The sequence below is a fragment of the Poecile atricapillus genome, chromosome 1 (genome assembly GCF_030490865.1).
Source record: "Poecile atricapillus isolate bPoeAtr1 chromosome 1, bPoeAtr1.hap1, whole genome shotgun sequence".
Classification (NCBI taxonomy): Eukaryota; Metazoa; Chordata; class Aves; order Passeriformes; family Paridae; genus Poecile; species Poecile atricapillus.
Genome location: NC_081249.1, coordinates 27,285,924 through 27,313,031, shown reverse-complemented (window position 1 = coordinate 27,313,031; position 27,108 = coordinate 27,285,924). Strand labels below are relative to the sequence as shown.

The 27,108-nt window shown below is 39.4% G+C and overlaps 2 protein-coding genes across 9 annotated transcripts in view; both read left to right on the top strand.

The window, feature by feature from the left end:
* The window catches only part of LIMS1 (LIM zinc finger domain containing 1), a 67,906-nt gene extending 65,038 nt beyond the window's left edge, over window positions 1-2,868 (top strand). For 4 of the 6 annotated variants that reach the window (XM_058851853.1, XM_058851863.1, XM_058851838.1 and 1 more), the window contains exons 9-10: window positions 486-561; window positions 815-1,007. In XM_058851853.1, the coding sequence (XP_058707836.1) occupies window positions 486-561; window positions 815-962 (224 nt within the window). In that variant the 3' untranslated portion in view covers window positions 963-1,007. Of the gene's footprint in view, window positions 1-485; window positions 562-814; window positions 1,008-1,402 lie in introns of those variants that run through there. The other 2 variants (XM_058851847.1, XM_058851831.1) reach the window with 1 other exon arrangement.
* Window positions 2,869-6,379: 3,511 nt separating this feature from the next.
* RGPD4 (RANBP2 like and GRIP domain containing 4) overlaps window positions 6,380-27,108 on the top strand; it is a 33,610-nt gene continuing 12,881 nt past the window's right edge. The window contains exons 1-21 of one of the 3 annotated variants that reach the window (XM_058851760.1): window positions 6,380-6,616; window positions 9,111-9,178; window positions 9,719-9,830; window positions 10,712-10,864; window positions 11,717-11,947; window positions 12,383-12,528; window positions 13,908-14,100; window positions 14,815-14,905; window positions 15,779-15,988; window positions 16,515-16,693; window positions 16,777-16,952; window positions 17,255-17,378; window positions 17,706-17,867; window positions 18,201-18,338; window positions 18,429-18,575; window positions 19,033-19,215; window positions 19,298-19,381; window positions 19,889-20,024; window positions 20,193-20,290; window positions 20,814-25,173; window positions 26,078-26,155. In XM_058851760.1, coding sequence (XP_058707743.1) covers window positions 6,542-6,616; window positions 9,111-9,178; window positions 9,719-9,830; window positions 10,712-10,864; window positions 11,717-11,947; window positions 12,383-12,528; window positions 13,908-14,100; window positions 14,815-14,905; window positions 15,779-15,988; window positions 16,515-16,693; window positions 16,777-16,952; window positions 17,255-17,378; window positions 17,706-17,867; window positions 18,201-18,338; window positions 18,429-18,575; window positions 19,033-19,215; window positions 19,298-19,381; window positions 19,889-20,024; window positions 20,193-20,290; window positions 20,814-25,173; window positions 26,078-26,155 — 7,144 coding nt within the window. In that variant the 5' untranslated portion in view covers window positions 6,380-6,541. Of the gene's footprint in view, window positions 6,617-7,031; window positions 7,051-9,110; window positions 9,179-9,718; window positions 9,831-10,711; window positions 10,865-11,716; window positions 11,948-12,382; window positions 12,529-13,907; window positions 14,101-14,814; window positions 14,906-15,778; window positions 15,989-16,514; window positions 16,694-16,776; window positions 16,953-17,254; window positions 17,379-17,705; window positions 17,868-18,200; window positions 18,339-18,428; window positions 18,576-19,032; window positions 19,216-19,297; window positions 19,382-19,888; window positions 20,025-20,192; window positions 20,291-20,813; window positions 25,174-26,077; window positions 26,156-27,108 lie in introns of those variants that run through there. The other 2 variants (XM_058851775.1, XM_058851767.1) reach the window with 2 other exon arrangements.

Below are 27,108 nucleotides of genomic sequence, written 5' to 3'. Positions count from 1 at the left end.
CTGTCTTCACATTATTTTCTTCTGCTGGGCAAGTGCAACTGCTGATTGCAGTGCAGTCTGAGCTGGATCTGAGAAATAAAACAAAATGAAAATATAAACACAATTTTGCTGGATTGCTCTTCAGCTGGAAGCATTTTTGATTAAGTTGGAACTTGGCCTCACAGAAGCATTTCCTGAGATCAGCTGGATACAAGATGAAGTGGAAGCAAAAAATAGGAGGCAGAAATAGGTTAAGCTGGTCTTGCCTCAGAGACAACTGTATCAATGCTTCACAGTCCTGCTTCATTACACTCTAAAATGTGCATCACCAGTCATGGCTATAACATAACATAATGTGGCCATGTTATTGTTACAGTCCTTAATGCTTGATACAAGAATCAATGACTGCTCTTCACACCTCATGAACATGTGAGCTTAAAATCTTTGTATCACTTTTTTTTTTCTTATTGGTAAAACTAATGATTTCTTTTTTCCCATCTCCCTAGTTGTGTCTGCTCTGAATAAAGCATGGTGTGTGAACTGTTTCGCTTGTTCAACTTGCAACACTAAGCTAACCCTCAAGTAAGTGTATGGATAAGTGTGATGTCTTCAACACATATCAGTGGTTCTCTTCAAAGTGTAGATGTTGCTATAGTGTAGCTGTTACTACATGAAAAACATTTAAGCAGCATCAAGGAGATAAGTCCGTCTTTCTTCCGCTTGCTCCACTTAGTACTTTCCATCTCTTTCAGCTGTCTCTTCAGGTCTTCCTTCAGTTAGTCTTCCTAACTCTTCTCCTTTTCCATCCTTTATTTTTTCTTGTTTAACTCTAAAGGGATAAGTTTGTCGAAATTGATCTAAAACCTGTCTGCAAACACTGTTACGAGAAAATGCCAGATGAATTTAAGCGACGACTTGCCAAACGGGAACGTGAAGCAAAGGATAAAGACAAGCAGAAAAAGAAAAAGCCAATCTGTTTGTAAACTTCTTTTCCTTCTCACCTCCATCTCGGCTCCTTTCTTCTTTGGTTAGTCCTAAGGATGGTTTGTTTTTTTTTTTTGCACTTTTGCATGAACTTACGGCTGTCAAAACCAAAACATCTTTCACGCAACTGCAACTTGAAATACTAACTTGTTATTCCATTATCTTATCTTTAGTCTACAATAAGGTTTGAAAGGCTTTCTAAATTACACTTAATAAATATGGGCTTTTGGGTAAAATCTGCATAACTTACTCAACAGGGTATTGTAATCACTGCCTACAGTGTATATTACTTGTAAAAGTAACTTAATGTGTTTGTATAAATTGGGGGGTTAATTTTTTGCTTGTGCACATTTAATAGGAATTTTTTTTTTAATTCTTTTTTTTTTTTCACTATATCATTTGCTAAAACTTGTCTGTTTCTTTTGCTTTGTTGTTTTAGGAATAAATTTGTTGAGTTTGATATGAAGCCTGTCTGCAAAAAGTGTTACGAGAAGTTTCCTCTAGAGCTGAAGAAAAGACTGAAGAAATTAGCTGAAACTTTGGGAAGGAAGTAAAGACTTCATCTGCTCTCCTCTTCCTTTATGAAAATCTTATAGATACTACTTGGGAGGGGAAGGGGGAGTTGCTGCTTTGAGGCTGCAGTCAGACAGCAAATGCTGATGTGTGCCTTCTGTCAACACAAAATATATTAAGATTCTCTGTTCTCTATATGTGTATGCTTACTTGTTGACAAGCAGACCATATTTTCAAAATAAATACCAGCTCACCTGAACAGTTTCTGACCAATAATGCCATTGTACTGATGCAGGTGGTTCATTCTGTACACTAATTCTCTGTGGAATTTTTGAGAGAGAGAGAAAATTTGCTTGTGAACACCACCTGTGAAAACAAGCTTCACAGATGTGCCCAACTTTAGGGATGTGTATTGTCACTTATGTTAGTGAAAATATTTACCTTCTTATTTAGCATGCAGACAAAACTTGTCCAGTTCAAGTGATTTGGGCAGGAAACCGGTATACTTTGCCTCATGGAAAAATTCACACTTGGATTTCAGGCCGAGTTGTCTCATTAAGGAGCCTTGTCTCAGATGGTTTAAAAACTATCAAATTTCTAAATACAGCTACAGTATAAAATTATAAAAATTATAGATTATGGTTACATGATGAATGTTTCTACATCAGGCTTAGCATGAGATACTTATATAAAAAAATGTATTCCTATTGCAAGAAATGAGCATACTCAGAACTACTTGAATTTTGCTATATTCCACTTAAAATAACACATTATCTTCTATATATGCTTTTGCATTCTATTTACTTTTTGTGCCTTATTCTGCTGGGCCATACATAACAGTATACCATTAAATATATATAGTTTTATATTTTATTTCATATTTTTATGCAGAAAGTATATAGAAGGTATTTTCAACAGATAACATACTTTGCCTTAATTATACAGGATGCAAGAAGTATTTTGTTTGAAATGTGAACATCTGCATTTAAAATTTAGCTTCTAGACTTCATAGATTTTCAGAACAATACTGAAAATGCGTATTTCAATTAACTGGCAATATTACTTTTACACCTCTGAGTGTAAATATGCAAGGTTTGATCCTGCTAGGATCTACTTCTTTAGCCATCCTCAAGGACTGAGCTTACAAATAATCAAAATTCTTTATAGCATACATTTAATTGTTTTATACTATTGAGTTCTGTCCATGCAAATTTGTTTTATTTTTCCCTTTCTTATAGAAAATGCAGCTACTTAGGTCTTCTTGATGGTACGAAGTTTTTCTTGTTTTTTGGGGTTTTTTTAATTTTTGTACATTAGTGACTTAAACAGATAAAATGTGCTACTTTAAAACGTCTGCTTTCCTGTATCATCAATAAAGGCCATGTTATTAAACCTTGCCTCTCTGAAATAAATCCTTAAGATGGGTGGGAAAACACTAAGGCTCTCTTGGATCCCTGACTATGTAAAAACTTCCTTATTATCCTGATTTAAAGGAGACAGATGCCTTTCCTAAAGGTATGTCTGTATCTAGTTCTAAGGTTCATAAAAGAAATCACAGTTTGTTTCATAAAGAATAGCCTGATTCTTCTGGATATTTTCTGAATTATCAGAATTATCAGCACAGTCACTGCATTTTCCTAAAGAAAGTATCTTGTCTGAGTGTGAAACATACACACTCCTGTTAAATTTTTCTCTCCTGTTTTCACTGTAATGAAACCGTCATGCCAAACTTCCAGTTTATTGCTAGGTTCTTTGACTATTTTATCCTACATAATTATTGAATGCTGTTAACATTCATAAACGTAGTCCCTGACCCTGTTGAAGACTCTGAAAGCTTAAAATGTCCTCACAAATTGTTTACCTAACTAGCACAGCAGCTCTGTTGGAATTCTAGAATGTGCCATGGATTCAGTAGACCACACTCTTGCTTCCTTCTGAAGTTATAACTGACTTCTAGGTTTTCATGTTACACTGACTGTGTATCCTTTCCTTCAGCCTCTATGTGCCCAGCCTTACTGCTCAGAGATGGAAGGGTCACTAGCCCCAAAGCTAAATGACAAGACCTGGCTCATATCCACATTGCTCAGGGTTACATCCATCTGCAGCACAGTGGCCTCAGATTTCCTTTCCACTCTGGTGGCCCTTGGGGCATGACACAGGCTGGATTTTTCCATTTCCAGGTTCCTGATGGTGATCACTGTGCTACAGTTCACCGAGGCAGCATCTTCTGTTTCATGAACTCCAGTCTGTGTGTCAGACCCCACAATGTAGCACTTAAAGCATCTGAGGGTACTTGGGGGTTCAAAGCCTGATGAAGCATGGAAAAATATTGGTTGGGAGTGACTACTAGCTAGCCCGCCATCTGCTCAGAGTGGGTCTAACTTCAGAGTTGCATCAGTGCAGAAGGTCTTTCTTGGCCAAACTGTGAACATCACCATGCAAGGAGATATCACAGGCCTTTGGGGATAGTGTGCTCCAGTGCTTCATCACCCTTGTGGTGAAAATATTATTACTGGAGCCCTATCTCAAGTGGAGCATTCCCCAAATCCATACTGCTCTCTTGGGAGCTGTCTTTAGCAGGAACTGTCATTGGTATAATACTCCTGGACATTGTCATGAGGAGGATTAGTTAAAAGCAGTTGCAAAGCAGAGCTGGGGAGCAAGTTAGCAATTAGGTAGCCTAGACAATTACACGTCTGGTGTTGAAGCTCACTTCCTGGCCCAAAGTATTATAAATATTTCATGTAGCTGCACATGCTTTCCTAAAAGAGGCAAAGCCCAGTGCTGTTTTTCTACCTATGACCTCCAGAAGTTCTATCAAAGAATCTGTGAGCCTGGCATTTGGGAATGGATGCCTCAGAAGCTTTGTCCCTTTCTGCTACATGGATCAATTATGCATGGGCAAGAGAGGTTCCTTTAGAAAGCCTGGTTAGGCTAACAGTAGGGAGCACTCCAGAAAGCCCAGTGCATATTGCTGTAGGAGGAAGAGCTGAGCCAAAAGCCTTTCTGCTGCTGGTATTGGCATGTCCTGTGCTCAGTTCCAGTGCACAGGCAGCGAGCTGTGCTGAGCACACTCAGGTTGCAGGGACAGCTCTCGAGTCAGTGCTGTGCTGCCCACCACTGAGACCACCAGTGACAACATAGGGGGTGCCACTTCCACAGCAATGGGTGAGACCGTGACCAGTGTCAAAGTACCTGCCTTATATGAAGGCAATTTCTCATGCCTCCCCCTCAGCTGAAGTGCAGTAGTATTCTCCAGTGAGTCAAGTAAGCTCCAGTGTTCTTCTCTGCACCAGCACCAACACCTCTGTTACTTAGCCTGACAGGTGCAGATAATCCCAGCTAATAATAATTGATAATCCCAGCTGCAGCCACACCATTAAAAAATACAGAGGAATTTTTTTTTTTTTTTTTTGTGGAATTGCATCCGATGTCTGAATAAATCACCATTAATAGAAAAAAAGAATAAAAAAAAGGATTAATTCTTTTAGTCAGGGTCTTACCTGGATGTTGCTAGTCTTAAAGAAGAAAGGTTTCCTTATTTTTCCTGCAAAGAGGGTAAAAGCTGTGGGGCTGTCAGTATATTTTAGGTGTAGCAGGAATTCAGTGACTGTCAATGGGTTGTTTGAGATGGAGAACTGGAGAAATTTTTAATTACACTTCTTCAGAGACTTGGCCCAGTGGCCTCATTTTGACCAAAGCATCTGAACTGGCAGGAAAGGTGGCTAATTCCGGTGAGTAGAATCTGAGGCTTCCTGCTAGGAATTTCACCACAGGGCTCATCCTCGAGCCACCAAACCTGTAAAACTACAATTTACAAATCTGTCCTGCCTTGAGGGTTGCTGGTCCATCTTTAAGTCCATGTTCCTAGCTGTGTTTTAGAACTTAATTGTTCAATTATACTGTCCACAGTGCCTGGACAGAAAGGTTTCTCACCACAACTGCTACAATATTTGAAGACTCATTTTCTAGAGCACTGGATCTCAGTAAGAAGGCCCTTATGCTTACAGATTAAATTTATAGTTGCTCTGAACCACGAAGTACAGAATCATAGAATATTACAGGTAGGAAAGGACCTTAAAGGTCTAGTCCCAAGCCTCTGCCATGGGGGACACTTCCCACTAGGCCAGGTTGCTCAGAGATCCATCCAACCCGGCCTTGAAAACTTCCTGGGATGGAGCATCCACAACCTCTCTGGGAAACCTGTGCCAGTGGTTCACTACTATCACAGTGAAGAATTTTTTCCTTGTATCTAACATAAATTTCCCCTCTTTAAACTGCACCCATTACTCCTCATCCTATCACTACAGTTCCAGACAGAGTCCCTCTCCTCCTTCCCTGTAGGCCCCTCAGATACTGGCAGGTTGCTATGAGGTCTCCATGGAACCTTCTCCAAACTGCACAGCTTCAGCTTCCTCACCCTGTTCCTTCCTCCCCTTCCTAGGGGAGATGCTCCAGGGCTCCTATCAACTTTGTGCCTCTCCTCTGGACTTGCTCCAACAGGTCTGCGTCCTTCTTGTGGTGAGGGCGCCAGAACTGTTACCTAGCTTTAGGTAAAAATTTGTTATCTAAATACGTATACGTACATATTCACACACATGCGTATGTATATGTATATATAGGTATATATATGTGTATATGCATATATATGGTATATTATTTAGGTGACAAATATATTATCACCATATGTATTTTTATATACTAATGAGGTGTGTTTACTGTAGTTTTAGGTGAGAAAGTGCTAAAACTTGGTTTCTCACAATTTTCCTTGACAGATTGTTTTATTCCTGTCCCCCCCTCCCGGCGCGCATGCGCAGTCGCGGCCAGGCCCCGCCCCCGGCCGTTGATATGGGGGCGGGAGCGGGGCACGCGCTGGGGCTGCGTGCGCCGCACGGCTGAGCGGGAACTTGCGTAACGCGCGGCGGCCGCGTCGCTCCTGCGCTTCCTCCCTCCTTCCCTCCGCCTTCCTCTCCGCCGGCGCCGGGCCAAGGCCGCTGGGCCGGCCGGGAAGGCGCGTTCCGCCGGGACGGAGGCCGGGCGCAGCCCCCGCTGCCGCGGCAGCGCCATGATGAGGCGGACGAAGCCCGAGGTGGAGCGCTACGTCGCCTCCTTGCAGGCCGCGGCTCGGTCCCCCAGAGAGGTAAGCGCGGCCTCGCGTTGCCCGCCCTCGCCGGGCCCGGGGGGCGCTGCGACCGCTCCCTGCGGCCGGTGTGGGGCCCTTTCTCTGCCGCGGGTGCTGAGGGACCGCCGCCCCCCGCGCCGCGGGGAGGCCTCGCTGCCGCCGGGCCGGGGGGCGGCTGCGCTCGCTGCCCCTGCGCTACCGGCCTGGGGGGCGGCCGTTCTCTGCGGGCTCCACCCGCCCAGCTCTGTGTGAGGGCTTGGTGTGCTTGGCCCGTTCTCGTCCGTGGCGATAAGAGGAAAAAGGGTCCCTCTCTGGACGGATGTCTTTCTCTAGACACTCAACCCCCGCCTGGACGGACCTTTATCACCTGCCCTAGGTGACCGAGTTATGGCAGGGTGTTGGACTAGGTGATCTCCACGGGTCGCTTCCATTCCTGACTAGTCTGATATTCTGTGAGTTATGGTGTGTTTGGGACTATTTCTCAGTGCCTAATTACTTGGGGGTCTCTGTAAATCGGGTGAGGTAGGGGAAGCTTAGAAAGGGCTAAGGGGTTTCGCATACTGTAGATGCTTTTTCTAAATGGAGCAGTGGTTTACTAGAGCTCTGCACCTGTATTTTACAACTGGTAAGCCCTAGTGTAGTTTTGAAGAGTCTAGTTCTCTGGGTACAGACTGCAGTTTTGTGAGAGTTTAGTTCCTGTGTTTTCCTAGTTTCGTTTCTCAGAAAGATTCCTGAGTTTCGTTTTTTCAGAAGAAACTGAATGAGGAACACGTGAAGCACTTTCAGTTTTCTTGTATGTGTTGTGTCATTAATATTGTTGTAGCAATATTAGGACAGGAAGAATGGGAAAAAGTAATTTTTCTGTTGTATTTTAGTAATTGGCCAGAAGGATGAGGATCTCTGCATAACTTGTCACTATTTTTCATTATATCTGGAAAAGAGTCACAGCAGCCTGATGCAGTTCATGGGAGCTATTTAGTCCTGAAAGATCCTGTTCTACTGCTCTTGAATTGACTTTTTTTTAGTTAGAATATTCAGCACTATGTTGTATAGTGTGAATACATCCATGTTTACCATTATGCAGTAGGGCCTTTATGCAGGCCTTGTGTACATCATCATTTTGTATCTCTTTCCCAACAGCAACAAAGTTGTTCTTTTGGCTACAACACAAAGTTGTTGTGGCTTAATTGCTTTAGGTGCTGTTTAGAGCAGCCCATGTTAAGGGCATGACTCTCAGAATCATAGGTGCTCTTTAATTGTTTTGATACTCCCGCTGAGCTGAGCAACAAAATAAATCCTCTCCTGTTGTCCTTAAGACCAACTGGTGCATATTTACGTGTTTCATTTTTTTTTTTATAAGTAATGCTTACAGCTAATTTTATAAGCAAAGTCACTGGTGAGAAATCTTACCAATTTTCCCATTGTGTTGATTTAAGGAAGGGGGTGCTCATAAGGCTGCAAAGCATTTATTTTGAGGTTTCTTTTCATCCATGTTTAAAAGAAGATGCCAAATGCAGCTCCACTCTGACATACTTCAGTGTTTCCCTTTTATAACAGGTTTCAAAAATACAGTCTGGAAACCTGAGGTATCGTAGGAGGCCTGCTTTCATTTTTAACTGCTTCTTAAAATTTTGCATGAACAGTGGTCAGAGATGGGGGGGGAATACTTACAATTCAAGTGAATTCAAAATGTACACGTTTAGAATCATAGATGTAACTAGCTCCAGTATTTCTTGATTCAAAAGCAAAATTGTTTTTGAACTGATGTTGAAAGCTCAAAGCTTTAAATTTGTCTGGTTTACTTCTACCTTTTTGCTTGTAACTTTGTCAGTTCTTTAACTCACTCCTTTCACTTTTCCTCCTGATCATGCTTCTGCCACTTTGGCTCCTTTGTTACTTCCTTGTTCTACCTCCCAAAAAATACCTTTGGAGATGCTTCACCTCTTGCTCATGGGGTGTGTATGTTCAAGTTATTTTAGTCAGAAATAAACTACTGCACATAAATGCATTTCTTACCCAAACTGAGAATGACTTAAGTGAAAGTTGCTTTTTTCTCAAGTATACTTAAACAGTAGTGTCTAATGACGGTATACTACAGTAGGGCTAAATGGCAGATCTCTCTTGATTTGTAGAATGTCTTTTTTCCTTGCTGCATTGCAAAGGAATAAATTAAATGTAGGTGACCCTATTCTTCTACTCTCTTTAATAAGCGATGTATGAAATACCACGTTGTCCTGGACACACGTGTATAAAGGCTTGTTGTTTTCTTCTCTTGTAATCTCCATCTTCCTAGTAGCCTTTTTATAGCAAAGCCTTTTATTCTTTTCATTCTTAAACCTACATCTTTCAAAACATACCCTTATATTTGATGAGTGTATTTGAGCTGCTAACGAATCATCAAATTCTGTCACTTGAGTATTAGGCATTGCTGAAAAGAGAGGTCACTCGTTAGGGAATTACTTTTGCAGTACCAAATGTCTAAAGTGTGTTTGTCATGGTTTTTCTCCTTCAGAAATCGATGAAAGGATTCCTCTTTGCTAAGCTGTATTTTGAAATAAAAGAATATGAACTTGCTAAAAGGTAAAATGCATTGATGGACATTTGTTTTTTTGTTCTCTAAAGTGTAAAAGAAAAGCTATATTTATATGAAATAGCCAGAGAAATCAAGATGAATATCATGCTGCTTTAAGCTAGCAGTCAATGTGGACATTGAATGCTATTTAGATCTTTGTAAAGCAGTAACTTAAAAGAAGATTAGCTATGTGGTACTGAAAAAACTTATCTGGCTGAATTGGCTGGTTTTTTGCTCGTTGTGTTAAGTAGTGTACCATTTCTACAAACTCCTGCTTTTGTTTTTTTAATCAACAGAAATACTGACTGGTGAGTAAGTAGCGTTTGTGCAGGTATAAACCCATGTTGCTGCTTACTTTTAAGGTCCTGACAAAGTGTCTGGAACAGAACAAAACATGTCTATACTTCTGTGGTCTGACCGAAGCATCTAGAACAAAATATGTTTGTGTGTCCTGTATGGCAGATAAAGTTGCCATTAGAGCTTGGGTGGGAGGGAAGAGTGTTAGTGAGTAATGCTGGTCAAGTAACTGACATTTTTTCCCTTCATAGATATATATCTACATACCTCAATATACAAGAGAGAGATCCCAAAGCACACAGATTTCTTGGACAAATTTATGAAGCTGAGGAAAACATAGAAAAAGCTTTTGGGTGTTACAAGGTAAGTAATGCATTCACTTCTATGTTCTGATTTATTCCTTTATAAATGGGCTTTCTGAAACCCTTCTGTGGCTGAACATTCTCAAACCCATAGAAGAAAACATGTTCCTGGGAAAGCTGTCGTATACATTTGACAATGGAAGGCACATGAAGCACTGCAGAGAGGATTCTTCACTTGATATTGCTTGCTTCTGTAGTATATTTTGAAGTTGTTTCTTTGTTTTTTCTTCTGGACTTTATGCTATCTGCTGTTAAAATTCTCCCCAAGTCATGCATTGCCTCTTGGACTAATGTCATAGAATTGTGTAATGCAAATGTGATGACAACTGGAGTTCAGTTGCTACTAGAAGACTGTAGGCATACTGTGTTTTTTGGTTGGTTGGTTTTGAAGAGGACAGGTGCAGAAGGGAGGGACAAATCTAATTTTGATGAGGCAAGCATATAAATGTCAAATTTCCAGTTGGGTTGCCTTTGTTCTGGTTTTGGAGAGGAAGATGCGGTCAGAAGTCTGGCCAATACAACTCTATGTATGAAGTGCTATCACACTTAATTTTATTTTTTTTTTAAAGTTTTTACACCTGGCTAGACTAGAGGTACTTATAGTCCTGCTCTCTCTGTATATCTATCTAGTGATAGATGCAGAGGAAATTGTGTTTGCATTATTTCTCTTATGCTTTTCTAAATTTCAGCAGTTCTGTTTAGGTGCTGTAAACCATTGGTGACGTGTAGAAAGGCTTTTCTTACGTATTCTGTATTTATAAATTTAACTAATTTGAATTTGGGTATGCTTGTGGGGGTGTAATTCTTACCTGTTCTACATGGATCATAAGTTAAAGTTGCCTTCTTTTTTTTTGGCTACTGTATCTGCATGGGGAAAAACAGCGTTCTGTGGAGTTGAACCCAACACAGAAAGATCTTGTGTTGAAGATTGCAGAGTTACTATGTAATAATGACATTACTGATGGAAGAGCAAAATATTGGGTTGACAGAGCTGCTAAGCTCTTTCCTGGGAGCCCTGCTATTTACAGGTTGAAGGTAAGTTAAAAGTTACTTCTGTTCAATGGTTTGAACAAACTTTCAGCCCCTGTCTGGAGTGCCTTTTGCATGTCACCTCATGCAAAACTCTTTCTGGCTGAATTATTTTAGCATCTTTAATATTAAAGCTGTTAGATGTTACACTCTTTCTAGTCTGACATTTTTGTCCAGTTTTAAAGGAATCTGCAACTGCATGCTTTCATACCCTTTCTAATGTTTCAAGTTTAATTCTCTTCCAAAATGCTGAGAAATTGTTATTTATCACAGTCAAGAAGTTAAAGAATATATAGGTGTAACTTGTTCTTTCCGTTGTGTCACAGGCAGGAAGGTAGTTGATCTGTGAACTCGGACTTTCTTACTTTACACTGCTTATTTGTTTTTAAATCTGTATTATGATCATTTCATAATCACAGCACAGAGTGTGAGAAATACTGTAATTCTCAAATACCATGTAAGCACTTTGAGCCATGCAATGTCACTTTTGCACAGGTATATTAATTTTGTGTAGCTGGGCAGCAGCCACACTGAAGTTGCAAGGTGTCTAGGTTTTTTTTAAACAAGTTTATGGCATGGTCTTCTGTCACTGAACTAAATGTTTTGAGAAGCATTTCTTCCTCTTGGTAAGGAGGCAAATTCTTCTGAGAATTTTTCTTCTGTGATCGTCATGTACATTTTAAAATATTTGAGTATTTCATCAAACTTCATGTAATACCTGAAACCTGTATTAAGAGTACTCTAGCTAGAGTGATGTAGTCTATGTAGTAGAGGAAAGAATGTTGTCTAGTACTGTAGTTTCTCAGAAGACTGATGTGGGAAATAAAATATTAACATGTTGCCTTCATGTTTCAACAGGAGCAGTTGCTGGATTGTAAAGGTGAAGATGGGTGGAATCAGCTTTTTGACTTGATTCAAGCAGAACTTTATGCAAGACCAGATGATGTCTACATAAACATCAGACTAGTTGCACTCTATCGTTCCAATAACAGATTAAAGGATGCTGTGCTCCATTGTCAGGAGGCAGAGAAGAGAATACCTTTGCAGTCAAGTTTGGAATGGTGTTCCTGTGTTGTAGAGACATTTGAGGTGTTTAATCATATTTTGATCCTGTGGTAGTCTTCCGTATCTTTTTACCTGGTCTGTTTCTCTTAGTGTCCCTATTCTGACAGCTATTTCTCAAGGGATTTAACTCCTTCAAATGCAAGTCTACTGAAACCAGTGGAATTACAAAATACTTCTTGTGGTTTTTTTTTTTAATTGGAATTTTCTCCCTAAAATTAAGCTTTATAGAGCTATTGAGTTTCTAACCTCAAAAGCTGAGTTAGACACAGCAGTTCCATTTGGGATAAAATTGCTCAAGCAGGTAGTTCCCTGGAACTTTGCTGCTGAAGAATATGTTAAGGTCTCACCTCTGAAACTGGATTATGCAATAAATACTACTAGTGTGTTTTGGAGAAGTACTGCCCTTGTCTTCATGGAAGGATGACTGTTCCTTATCCTGTGATGAACTTTCTTCTTTAGGAATATCTGGAATCTTTACAAGACTTGGAGTCTGATAAAAATAACTGGAGAACTATCAAGAAAGATCATCTGCTGGCCTATTCCAGCTTTGTCAAACTGACACTTTCTTCTAGAGATGTTCAGGAATGCAGAGAGGCACTTGAAAGGTACTGTTCGAATTTTTCTGTAGTATGAAAAAACCTAAGAATTGTTTGGGTTCACATAACTTCTGCCAAGCTTCTGTTTCACAGCTTATCTTTTTGGTGGGAGAGGTGATTCTCTGTACTGTCCACCAAGAGTTGTTCTTACTGGATGTGAACCCCAAGCTGTCTTTTGACAGATGTTTGAATGGTCAGCACACAGCCATGGAGAAAAATTATTTATATCCTGGGTCTTTGTACCTTCTTTTCCTTCAGTTAGAGAAGTTGTTCTGTACTTCAGAAATTGACTAATCCGAATTTTCTAGACAACTGGAAAAAACACTAGCTCAAAAAACTAATCCAAACAAAGCAAGAAAAGAAAGTCAAACTGAAAAGCCAAAACTACCTCTCACGTATCAACTTTGTCCTAGTTCGATCTATTCTTAAGTAACACAGCACATTGGAGTAATTAGGAACTTCATGCATATAGTATAATTGGGAAGGAGGAAACAACCTGAAGCAAGAGTAGCCTCCAGAGAAAACTGGTGGTGTTACAGCTGACTTAAAGGCTTACCATCTGCACCTAGAGAAATACAAAATAGTGTTTGTAGTCAGTAATTTGATTAAGATCTGTTTCTTGCCATTGTCTTTCTTTTGTTACTGTTTTTTACTAACTTATCTTTGTTCCCCAGTAGTGTAATGGCTGTTATACTGCGTTTTGTAAAGATATTCTCCAGTCTGTTAATCTTGCATGAGTATTTGAAGCAGTACAGAATCGATGAGGAGTATCTGTTTTATTTTTCTTCTCTAACATTGATCGTGTTAGGTTTTCTGCTTCTGATTTATTAGAGCGTTTTGTGATGTTCACATCTGAAGCACTTCCAGATCATGGCTATGCAAACAGTCATTATAGTCTTGTCCAGTAATTGAAAAATTGTTTTAACTGTTTTCTGGAAACCCTCTCCTGAGTGGGGGTTGTATAGTAATCTACAGGTACTAGAATTTCTGTAGTACTTTCTATTTTTGAGGAGCCTGTTAAACAGTGTTTTGGACCTTTGTGATAACAAAAAGAAAGGGCAGAGTCAATAATACCTCCTGTATGTCTTTAACTCTGCAGTAGTGAACAAGTTTATCCATGTGATTCAGGACAACAGTTTTAAAAATACCTGTGCAAAAATGTGATGAAAGACTGTAAGTATCTAGGGTAATATTTACTTCAATAAACTTGAGAGCTTTGGGAGTTTGCCATGATTGTACTTTCTAGTAACTTGGGTTTAAGCAGTCAAAACAGTACTTTCCATTGACTAATTAAGTTAGTTAATCCACAGTTAAATAGTTGAAACCGATGTCAGCTGCTATAGCTTTTACCAGGACTCTGTGTATAATGAGTCTTTTCTGCATTTTAGTTTTGATCGTGCGCTTCAGTCAGTAAAACCGTATGTGAGTGCAGCTGATGAGTTGTCTCGTACCTATGTGGAAATGAAAGGACAGCTGTACATGCATGCTGGAGCTTTGCTGTTGAAAATGGCCCAAGACAATGAGGCACAATGGAGAGCTATGTGTGAACTAGCAGCATTGTGTTACCTCCTGAGTTTCCAGGTAGAGGATTTTTCAGTCTAAGCCTTTAGTTGATGCTTTTCTTGAAATTTTCTAGCTGTGCATGTGTTGAATTCCTGTACTCCTGAGATGAACTAGTGTTTGTGTATCTAAAGGAGAATGCTGTCCTCACTCACCAAACCTTCCTCTTTCATAATTAAGTTTCAAATGGCATGCATAGAGTAAAAGTATACCTTCAACTGTTGCCCTTTCCAGAGTAACCCAATTCTTAAGTATTAGTGCATTTATTTCCTGCAGTATATTTCCTTTTTCATAATACAACAAATACGCATGTTGAGTTGTTATTCCTATAGGGAGGAAAGGAGAGGGATTGAATAGTTCCCATATACTTGTTGGATAGACAACAGAATTTAAAAAATCACGGTTCCTTGCCTTACGGATTCTTTGCCTTGACTGTCCTTTTTATACCATTGCTTGCATTACAGGTATTACTTGCTCTTGTGTACACTTAATGTTACTTTCAATAGTAAATATACTTGTATATCTATGTGCTTTAGCTGGATTCTCTGCTCTCTTTGCCCGTCCCACACACAACCATAACCCAATATATGTACCTTCAGAATGAATAATGTCTGTTTTCCTATAGTTTCATAATGCTAAAAAGAAGCTTGTTTCCTAATTTTTAAGATTCATAATTTTTAAATGTTCTGCTCTTACTGTGAAAAACCTGTAACAATTTTCTCCTTACTTCACCAGGTTCCTAAACCAAAGTCAAAACTCATAAAGGGCGATCAAACTGGACAAGATATGCTAGAAATGTTGGCCTGTGATCGAAAAAGCCAGTCTGGTAATAAAAAAAATAGTGGCATAGTTCCATTTTAGTGCTGCAGATTTACTGTAAATGCTAAGATTTGTTAAAAACCACATTTGTGTATCTTGTAACGTTATCACTCCAGTATATAATAAAACTTTATAGATTCTGACAGCACATGTAAAACAAAACTGGAGTTTGGTTCTGACACCTAAAGTTATTTTTCTCCTCTTAAGCATGTGTAGACACACTTGTAGAGTGTGTTCTCTTTGTTTCAATAGTGGTTGATTTTTTTTCCTCCTTTGTGACTTTCTAGCATGTCAAGGTAGAATTTAGTTTTTGTCAGTTAAATCTACTGGAAATGGCTTCTGCCTCCTGGTGCTGTTTTACAAGTCCTGTTAGGCTCAAGAGGGAAAGGGAATATTAGTTTGTTTCCCTGATCTTTTCATCCTTTCACTTATTCATCAACTTTGTTCTTTTTGCTGCCAAGTATAGACAGAGTTTCAGTCTAAAAAATTCTTAGAGGGCCTAGATGAAAATGGATGAACCTGCAGGTTCATTTACTTCAAAATGTATTTCATTGATGCAGACTTCTTCTTGTATTACAGCTGTTTATTTTAAGGTCACTTGCAATACCCTTAGAACAGTCATGGTAGGAGGGCTTTGTTTTCCTAAAGAACTGGATTTACAAATTCTTTGGGATTGTTGTCACTAAAAGCTTGGAAAGCCTATGTGCTGAAACACTGACCTAATTACAGGGAGAGCATACCTGAACAGTTTGTAGGTTTCATATGGGGAAATCCTGATTCCCATCCAGCCTTCAGTAGCAAAGAGCATTCCAGCATAGCAAGTACTACTTTCCTTGTGTTCACTGCTTTATTTATATGAAGTGATATTTTTGTTTTCTAGGTCATATGCTGCTGAACTTAAGTCATGGCAAGCAAGACTTCTTTAAAGAGATTGTGGAATCATTTGCAAACAAGAGCGGCTCATTTGCATTGTTTGATAGCCTGTTTGAGAGTGGAGCTTCTAGGGAAAGGTCTTTTATTGGCACAGATGATATTGGAAATGTCAGTACACAAGCACCAGTGCAAGTGGAACTTCACAAGTATGATATTGGTAAGAGGTGATAGTTTCTGAAACTAAGCACAGCTTTGTTTACTAGGACCTCTTCTGCAAATACTTGTGGAAGAGGTACTGGTACAGGAATACTTGTACTGTAACAAAAGACAAATACCTGGAATAGCTGTCCAAAGTTGCCTTAATGTCATAGTGAAGACTTACACTTTATTGCAATGTAAAGAACTGCTTCTTCAGTAATTCCTTAAGGACTTTTGGAGAAGTAAATAGGTTTGCTAAAATTGGTTATCTCTTGGACTGAATAAGGTGAGAATGGAAATTGAGACGTCCCCTCAGAAGCTTAAGTGGTTGATGGCTTTGAGCATTTAGATGAGCTTGGTATGTTTGGCTATACTGAAGTTTGTAACCCTTCCTGAATGAAACCTAGAGTCTTGATGCTCATTGGTCTATAAAATATCTTTGGCTACTCTGTCAGAGTGAAATGTGAAACCCGGCTTTGATCAGATAGTAGTATTGAGGGCTTGCAAGAAGCTGACATTTGCATCCAACCTTGTTTTTTGCCTAGGTGCCATTCGATTGCACAGTGGCAGTCTCCAGCACCTTGTGTGGCTTGGCTTGCAGTGGAACTCCATGTCAGTCTTACCCCCCATGCGAAAATGGTTAAAACAGCTTTTTCACTTGCCCCAAGAAACATCAAGACTTGAGACAGATGCTCCTGAATCTATTTGCCTGTTAGACCTTGAAGTAAGTGAACATTGAAGTTCTTTAAGGTACCATACAAATTAAGGTTTTTTTGGAAATTAATAACTTTATTTTTTAACAAACAGGTGTTCCTACTTGGGGTGGTATTCACTAGCAACTTACAGCTGCAAGAGAAGTTTAATTCCCACTACAGTGCACATCAGCCTCAATTCTTACCATTGCCAGTGTGCAAACAGCTCTATACTGAAAAGCAAAGATCTTGGTGGGATGCTGTCCGTACTCTTCTTCAGAGGAAATCAGTGTAAGGCTTTTTCAGTTTTTCAGTTTGGAAATGTTTGATCGAGCCTTTAGGGAGCGTCTGCTACAGCAGCTTGGATTGTTCCTATAGTTTTTTGTGAAATTAATTTTTTTTTGACATATGTTTTGCATTGAAGTTTTGTTGTAGTAGGGACTTAATATGCTGGAAAGATTTCTATAAACAGAATTTTCATTTCTAACCTAGAGACAAGTTAGGACTTAAGTTGCAGACTTTTTAAGTGAATGGTATGTGAACAGGTGAAAACCAGAAAATACTAATCAAGGAATGTTTATTCTGATATTCAGACCAGGAACAGCAGCAAAACTGAGGCTTGTTGTACAGCATGGCATAAGTACTCTGCGAACTCTGGAGAAGCATGGCCTTCAACCTGCCTTAATCATACACTGGGCAAAAAGCTTGCAGAAAACAGTAAGCTGAGATTATTTTTGAATACATGGAAGCCAAAGTGTTTTTATGTTTTTTTTTTCTAAATTATGAACAGACTTGGGGGATGGGGGATCAAATGAATGTGTATTATTAAGAACAGCTGATTATTTTATCAGGTAAATTTGTTGTTCTAGTCACTCTATGAAGTACTCTTAAACTATGTGTATGTTATTTTACATAGCTACTCTGCTTAGTATCAGAGAAGGACTTTGGAACTCTTAAAGAAAATAGGAGAAGGATATGTAGGAATAGCATTTTGGCTTGAACTTGTTGAAATAATGTATGCATCTCTTCCCTTTTCTTCACCAGGGAATTAATCTTAACTCCTTCTATGACCAGAAAGAATATATTGGACGAAGTGTCTACTACTGGAAGAAAGTTCTGCCTATGCTGGAAACTATCAAAAAGAAGAGGAGTATTTCTGAGCCTACTGATCCTCTCTTCAAACACTTCCATAGTGTGGACATTCAGGTACGGATTGATTGAGCCAAGGCTGAAGAGAAGGGTCTGTCAGAAACATACATAGTTTAGGGGATGGGATCATAGTGGGATTTTTGTCTACACTGTACTACTCTATGTTGTTACTACTGTGAAACTCTTAAAGGTGAGATTTGGTAGTAGTAATTTATGAAGTGGGAAAATTCTCTCCTTTAAACTTTGGTCTTACCTTTAAAATGGTGTTTATGATTTGAAGGTACTGAACACCCTCAGTACCAACTTTATTGAAAAAGAATTCTCTCTGTATTTTAGTAAAAAAGTTTGTCATTCTACTGTTAAGTACAAGTTTTCTTTATTTGTATATAGGTCTTTCAGGTTGCAGCATATGAAGAAGAGGCACAGATAGCATTTGCTATGTTGGATGCAGTTGATGGCAAAACTGATGATGCTTTATCAGCCTTTGAAGCTATTGAGAATGTGGTGTCATACTGGAATCTTGCTGTGGTAAGTTTGTAAGTTGCATTACCCAGAAATGATTCTCTTTATTCAGTTTCCTTCTGACTGATACTATTCACTCTGCACCCTGTTCTTTAGATTTTCCAAAGAAAAGCAGAAGAGATTGAAAATGATGTCATGCTACCAGAAGAACATGAGGAACATAAAACTTACCTTCTTAAAGCAAAGTATTATCTAATGAAAATTATTGCAGAAAGCTCCTCAGATATGTCAGTTACTGAGAAAGTAAGTAATTCTTTCCTTAAAAACTTATTCTAAGGCATGCAGTAGCTTAGGTTACTGTTTGAAAAATTAAATCCCTTGCATTGAAGTTAGGCTTTTCTTTTTTTAGACCTGGCTTTGCATTAAATTAAATTAGTTAAATTTAATTTAACTAAGTTTAAGCAAGTTAAATCCTGGGTAACTTCTGTAACCTACCAGATCATGTGGTATCCTGGCTACCCTGTGGATGAAAGCTTTAATGTAAACAAATAGCTTTTGCCCCACTGTCTTTTAACTGGTTGTTTGAAAAAAAAAATGGTTTGTGTGAGTTGTTCGGATTCACATAAGAAAATAAGTTAAGAGCTTTGAAAAAAACCTCAGTAAAGACTTGTGAATTGCTCAGCCAGACTTCTGAATGTGTAGTTTGTCTTGTTTTGAGGGAGAATTGCAGTAATGACTCATGTTTGAAAAAACTTTCTAGTTGCCAGTGTCTATTGAAACTGTGAGAGAAGTGTTAGATACAGTGATCCAGGAACTTGGTGAGAATGCTGACGAAGGAAGTCTTGCCTTCAGAAATGGTCTGTCACGAACTGTAGATTCAGTAATGAAACATTCCACTCCATCACCGACCAAGTTCTCTCTTTCGCCAACTAAGACCTACAAGGTATGTTAGCCAATTATTATTTCAGGGAATTGTTATCTTGTACGAAAAATTCACATGAATCAATTAACTTTTCTTTTCCTAGTTTTCTCCGAAAACTCCCCCTCAGTGGGCAGAAGACCATAAATCTATACTTCAAATGATTTGTCAGCAAGTGGAAGCTTTAAAGGTAAAAATTCTGTCACCGTATCCAGTAAAGAACTGTTGGCTTTTTAGTTATGGTAAGGATCTAGTGATAAAAGAGCATGGGCCAACTTACAGTTCTTAGAATTACCTTCTGTAAATAGCTGCCTAAAATGAGTACCAGAGTAAATGCTTTTCCTTAAAAGCTCTTCTTTGGGACTTGGACAGGAGTGCTGAGGTAACCCATCTAAGGCACTCTTTCTGTATGTAGAAAGAATTCTGCTTTCATGAGCTTGGTTCTCATCCATTTGGTTCTGGATATTTTGCTGGTTTGCTCTGGCTTTAGAACACAATGGGAGCACTTTGTACTGTGTGGGCATGTCTTACATGATCTGGCAGGTACTTTTTGGTTTGTATTTTTTTGGTTATCCCCACTCCCTGGATTGAACATGTTTTTGAATAGCAAAAGGATGGGGATCATGCCTTATATTTTCTTTGACAAATACCTGTGCAGTAGATACTTACACTCTTGCTTGGCCCTCTGTCTCGACAGAATGAAATGCAGGAGATGAAACTTAGTAACTCCAACACAAATGCATCTCATCGGTGGCCTGCTGAAAACTATGGAACTGATGCAATGCCAGACAGTTACCAGAGAGCACAAAATCTTCATGAAGCCCCATTAACAGGCAAGTTGCTGCAGAATTTTCATCTAAATGCTTAGCTAAATCAACCAAGACTTTTGAGAATAATGCTAAAATGTTTTAATGATTCACAGTTAAAAACTGATTGCTGGGAAGAGTAGAAAGCAACAAGAAAAGATAAGTGTTAATTACTTTCCTGGCGTTCCTTTTTAGTTGCTACCACTGGCCCATCTGTGTTCTACAGCCAGTCACCTGCCTATAACTCTCAGTATCTTCTGGGAACTGCTGCAACCAATGTAACACCAGCAAAGGTGAGAATAAATTTATTTCCTTAAATTGCTTCCAATGATCTTCTGAAAGTGACTGACTGGTTTCAGTTCTGTACATAGCTGGATGTAATTGCAGTTCCTTATGCAGAATTTGGTGAACTTAAACTGCTGGGGATAAAATGATAATTTGCCTCCCTGCTTAACTTTTGGGATATGGAGTTTGGGAGAAAAAGCTAGAAAAATAAATTTTATATGTGTGTACATTTCTCCTGCATGTACACATGATAGCACTTAACTGTACCCCCATTAATTGTGTGGCAAAATAAAATGGGGTTTTCAATGCTTTTTTTCATGAGAAGGAAACCCCTCCACATTGTGCCACTTCTTCAGTGCTTGTTCTCCAATACCCATCAAGTTTTAAATGAAGGTAAAATTAGGGTAGGTTTCAACTTGAAAGCCATGCCTTTCTTTTAAGAGTACATGTTGCATGGGCTTCAGCACAGTAAGATTTTGTTCTCTTTGGTATCATAATAAGCAGAACACTTGTTTTCTGCTTTTTCTTTAGCCTCCTGTCTATGGCATGAACCGACTTACGCCTCAGCCACATATATATTCCTATCAACCACCACCCATGCATACACCACCTCTGCAAAACACTTCTGGTTGTATGTTTTCCCAAGAAATGTATGGCCCACCTCTGCGTTTTGATTCTCCTGGTACTACACTCATTTCTCCTCGTACAGCTGATGACTATTACAACTACAGTGTCCCACAGGCAAGCACCAATCCAACACTGCCCAAACCGGGGTATTTCACAAACCGTTCAGTCACGCCACCCACTTTAAAGCCTGCAGAACCAAAAGCAATGCCTAAATTTGGACAATCAGGAGCAGCAGAAGGATCAAAACCACCTCTGCCAACACCAGCACAGCCAAGTCAGCCGACAACTTTTAAATTTAAGCCTAACTTCAAGTCTAATGATGGGGACTTTACTTTTTCTTCTCCCCCTCAAGTTGCACCACAGCCCCTTAATGCACCTTTTAATAGTAGAGAAAGCCTGTTGGATCTTTTAACATCTGATAAACCTTTACAGGATGATAGATATATTGAACAAAAGCCAATTAATGATCCCACGAACAGTTCAAGAAATATCTTCAATTTTAGCAATAAACATATTCCAGGCATCTCTCTTCGAGAAAACACAGGACAAAATACACACAAAAACCTGGGTTTTGAGAAGAACGATACATTTAGTGTTCAAGAGCCAAGCAAGCCTGTATTTATGGCTTCAAATTCAGATTTGGCCAACAGAAGTCATGAAACAGAAGGAGGAAGCACCCATGGTGGAGATGAGGATGATGATGGTCCTCATTTTGATCCTGTAGTACCGCTTCCTGATAAGATTGAAGTAAAGACAGGTGAGGAAGATGAAGAAGAATTCTTCTGCAACAGAGCCAAGCTCTTTCGTTTTGATGCAGAATCTAAAGAATGGAAAGAAAGGGGTATTGGGAATGTGAAAATACTGAAACATAAAGTATCTGGCAAATTTCGTCTCTTAATGAGACGGGACCAAGTGCTGAAAATCTGTGCAAATCACTACATAAATACAGATATGAAATTAACTCCAAATGCTGCATCAGATAAGTCATTTGTATGGCATGCTTTAGACTATGCAGATGAATTGCCAAAACCAGAACAGCTTGCAATTAGATTTAAAACACCTGAAGAAGCAATGCTTTTCAAAAAAAAGTTTGAGGAGGCACAGAATATTTTAAAATCCTTGGGATCAAATGCTGACACATCTGTTGCTCAGAGTGGTGGCACTGCAAAAGAAACAGCAAATCAGGATATCAAGGAGCCCAACAGAACCACTTCTGGGACCATGAACTTGGGCTTTCAGTTTCCAAAAGATGGCACAAGCAGTGAACCTGACAGCAAAGGCACCCTTACAGCTACATCCTCTGCATCTAGCACTACTATTTCGTTTGGAAAGGATGCTCAGCAAGCCTGTTCTAGTGGATTTGGGCAGCATCTCTTGAAGAAGGATCAATGGGAGTGTAAAGTGTGTTTAGTTCCAAATGAAGCAACTGTAAAGAATTGTGTATCATGTCAAAGTCCAAATCCAGCTATGTGGGAAACACAAGGCACATTAACTAGCTCTGCAAGTTTGAAAGCGAGTAGTAACGCAGTGCAGGACAAGTTTGGATCTGCTTTTGCTAAAAAAGAAGGTCAGTGGGACTGCTCTGTATGCCGAAGCCGAAATGAAGCAAAAGATGTGAACTGCTGTTCCTGTCAGAGTCCAAAACCTCAAAACCAACCAAATACATCCACACCTTCTGTTCAGACATCTGCTGCTCTGGGGTTTGGTTCCATTGCTGATACAAGTAAGCCACAGAAAAATGGGTTTGAAGGGCTTTTTACTAAAAAGGAAGGTCAGTGGGATTGTACTACTTGTCTTGTGAGGAACGAAGGTTCTTCACTAGCCTGTGTAGCCTGCCAAATGCCAAATCCATCTGGTAAGCCAGCTGGTGATACTTTGCCGACTCCTGCTTTTGGCCTGAAAAATAAATTACCTGAACTTGATGGAGGACAGTTGGGAACAGGCTTTAAGTTTGGTCTTGAGCAAGGCAAGACACCACCATTTACATTTCAGATTTCTTCAGATACTGAAGCTAAGTCTGCAAAGGAAGGATTTAGCTTTTCAATGCAAGTGCCTGCAGGTGGATTTAAATTTGGGATACAGGAGTCTAGTAAAAATACCGCTAAGAAAGATGAGCCATCCAAAGAGCATGCAACTGGTTTCTTAAAAAGTGTTGATGAAAAAGACAAAAAGGAGTTGCCTTCAGACAGTGGAATTGGATTCCAATTTCAAGAAACAGCAGACAAGGAGAAAATTGACTTTGTTTTTGGGCAAAATAGCAGCACTTCCACTTTTGCTGAGCTTGCAAAAAGTACTCCTAGGGAAGGCTTTCAATTTGGCAAAAAGGACCCTAACTTCAAAGGTTTTTCAGGTGCAGGTGAAAAGCTGTTTTCTTCACAAAATTCTAAAACAGATCAGAAAGCAAACACATCTGCTGACCTTGGTGAGAAGGATGATGATGTGTATAAGACAGAGGACAGCGACGATATCCATTTTGAACCTATAGTTCAGATGCCTGAAAAAGTAGAACCATTTACAGGAGAGGAAGATGAGAAAGTGTTATACTCCCAGAGAGTAAAGCTGTTCAGGTTTGATCCAGAAACAAGCCAGTGGAAAGAACGTGGAGTGGGCAATCTGAAGATTCTTAAAAATGAAGTTAATGGCAAAGTAAGAATCTTGATGCGACGTGAGCAGGTACTGAAGGTGTGTGCAAATCACTGGATAACCACAACAATGAACTTGAAACAGCTATCTGGCTCAGACAAAGCATGGATGTGGATGGCCAATGACTTTTCTGATGGTGATGCCAAGTTGGAACAGCTGGCAGCAAAATTCAAGACACCAGAGCAGGCTGAGGAGTTCAAACAGAAGTTTGAAGAATGTCAGAGGCTATTACTAGATATACCACTGCAGACACCCCATAAACTTGTTGATACAGGTAGGACAGCTCAGCTTATACAAAGAGCAGAAGAAATGAAGTGTGGCTTAAAAGATCTCAAAACTTTCCTGACAGATGATAAAACTAAACTGCCAGAAGAGGAAAGTGTAAACTCTGTTTGTGCCAGCAGTACTTCTGATTTGGTTATAAAGCCACATGCTGAAAGTACAGGCCCTACTCTGGAGTGGGATAACTATGACTTGCGTGAAGAAGCACTGGATGATAGTGTGAGTAGTTCTGTATATGCATCACCTCTTGCAAGTAGCCCTGTAAGGAAAAATCTGTTTAGATTTGGAGAGTCTACCACTGGTTTTAGTTTCAGCTTTAAATCTGCTTTGAGTCCATCCAAATCTCCTGCCAAACAGAATCAGAGCAGAACATCAGTAGGCACAGATGAAGATTCTGATGTTACTCAAGAAGAGGAAAGGGATGGGCAGTACTTTGAACCTGTGGTACCTCTGCCTGATCTTGTGGAAGTTACCAGTGGCGAGGAAAATGAGCAAGTTGTCTTCAGTCATAGAGCCAAACTCTACAGATATGACAAAGATGCAAATCAGTGGAAAGAGAGAGGGATTGGGGATATCAAGATACTGCAGAACTATGACAACAAGCAAGTTCGTATAGTAATGAGAAGGGACCAGGTACTAAAACTCTGTGCCAATCACAGGATAACACCAGATATGAATATGCAACAAATGAAAGGATCTGATAGAGCCTGGGTATGGACTGCATGTGACTTTGCAGATGGGGAAAGAAAGGTAGAACTTCTGGCTGTGCGATTTAAGCTGCAAGATGTTGCAGACTCATTTAAGCAGATTTTTGATGAAGCAAAACATGCCCAAGAGAGAGAGACACTGATAACACCTCTTTCTTCTCGTGCCAATACACCAAAGGAATCTCCATGTGGTAAAAATGCTGTAGCTGTGCTAGAGGAAACAACCAGAGAAAGAACTGATGTCAACCATGGTGATGATACTTCTGATACTGTAGAGGCTGCAGAGGTGTCAAATACTTCTGAAACACCAACAAAAACAGTGGTTTCTCCTCCAAAGTTTGTATTTGGATCTGAATCTGTGAAGAGTATTTTCAGTAATGAAAAGTCAAAGACATTCACATTTGGAAACACTTCAGCCACTGGTTCTCTCTTTGGCTTCAGTTTTAATCCCCCAAGAAAGAGTGAAGGCCATATTCCAGCATCTCAGAACACAGCACAGAAAGAACTGGAAATCTCTGAGCCACCAAAAATCTCAAATGCTACTCAGAAGCCTGTAGACAGCAAGGTAGGCAACTTGCCTGCTACAACACAAGATGGACCATCTAACTTCTCGTTTAGAATTCTAGAAAAAGGTGAGTGTCAGTTTTACTAGTAATTTATTCAAGTATGTGATTTATGAAGCAGTCATCTCTGCTATTCATTATTCTTTATTCTCTTGAAAACAGGTAGTTTCTTTCAGTTTTGATGCAGGTATCTACATGTTCTCCAGAGTTTCAAGTAAAGAAGGGAATTTTAAGTCATAATTATTTTTAAATAAAAATGAAAATGTGTGCTGCAGGATGGAAATTTGTTTACTGAGAACAGGATTTTCAGGCAGAGAGCCTAAACTCTGAAGTGCTGCATCTGAATTTTGGATTTAAATGCTCAAAGAATTTGTGGGTTTGCTTTTGAGGCTTAAAGAGGTAGTTGATGTTGTATGGACCCAGGCCTTTGCTCTGAGTGGGAAAGTGTCAGAACAGCAGATGTATGCTTCAGCTAAAATTTGCACTATCCCCATAATTAAGTAGATGGGTATTGTAGAACTAGTCTATACCTTTGTTTCAAGTTTTAAATACCGGCCTCGGCAATTTTGGTTGTGTAGCTTAACATCAGATGTCAGCCTACTTCCTTAGCCTGAAAAGAGATTGTGATGGCATACTCAGTTGTATGGTTTCTGTCATAGTCTGCAAAAGATGCACAGGCAAAAGCTGTGGCTGTGACAGGACCACTATAATTGGTAGTGTCTTTGTGAGAAGGATGGGATGTCTCAGAATTATGAACACCTCCTGTCCATTTATTAGCTAAAGTGTAATAGTGACATTGCAAAAGACGATAGCTGCAGTCCATTCACATGGGTTGGATAAGCTTGTGTAGAGTTAACAGATGAGATTTCCTGCTGTGAAATGAGTGTGGAATACTCGCAGAACATAGATAAGTCTCTTCTATCCTTTTAAAATTCCAGGTAAACACTTATATACCAACAATTTATTTTTTTAGGATTTAATTTTAGCCTCTTTAAATCTAATCCCATGGCCTTTTGGACAAGCACATCCTCCTTGCAACCTGATAGTAAAGGTATTTACGTACTGCACTGAATGTGTGATAAAACACTCTAGCAGGCATGGACAATAACCCAGCTGTGTCAAAGCAGTTGGCTCAGTAATCCTTATAATTAACATGCATGCTGAAGGAGAGTACTTGAAATTGTGTGTCTGACTACTGTATTTGTCCTGTTAAAAATGTCTCTAGCCCTTAGTATGTTTACATGCGCCAGCACAATGGATGGCCCTGTTTAAGCTTTTTAGCTTCTGTTTGCCTTCTTTTTGAGGATATATGACCTGCACTTCTTCCGTCACAGTTTTACTATGCTTGCACACTGGATCTCTTAAATTCCTTTTTTTCTGGGGAAATTACATTGTTATTTTCAGAGAATATGTCCTGATGTGATTTACTCTATGTCAATGAAATATGCCTGAAGATCTTGAGGCAGCTTATCCAGGAAAGAGCTTGGGTGTATTTAGCCTATGTGGAAATGTTCGCTTCTGTTTCCTGATTATCAGCATTAACTGCTGCACTTTTAAAAAAAGAGTTCACATAAGTGAGAGCCACCTTCATCTATAATCTGAACTCCACCATAGCTGGTTAGAAAACTGCCCATTTGTAGCCAATTTGTTTACAGTCAGACTCTGTAAACAAAACCGTTACAGCTTATAGTTAGATTGTTACTACCAGTGCTGCTTGCAAGTATGCTTGCTGTAAGCAAGCTCAACTTGCATGGTTTTAAAAGTATTTTAATTTAAAATAACAAACTTCTAGTCTGCATAAGACAGTCTTCCAATATTAGCGTCTAACATTGTTTAAAAGTGTCAAAATGTCCTTTGATAAGATGTTCTTACTTGAACACAGAATTCCTGTTCTATATACATAACCTAAAGTCACTTGCTCTATTTTCAAGCATCCCTGTGGATTGAGTTTACTAACAAGTCAGTTCTGTTTTCATAATATCACTCCACATTATGGACACCATT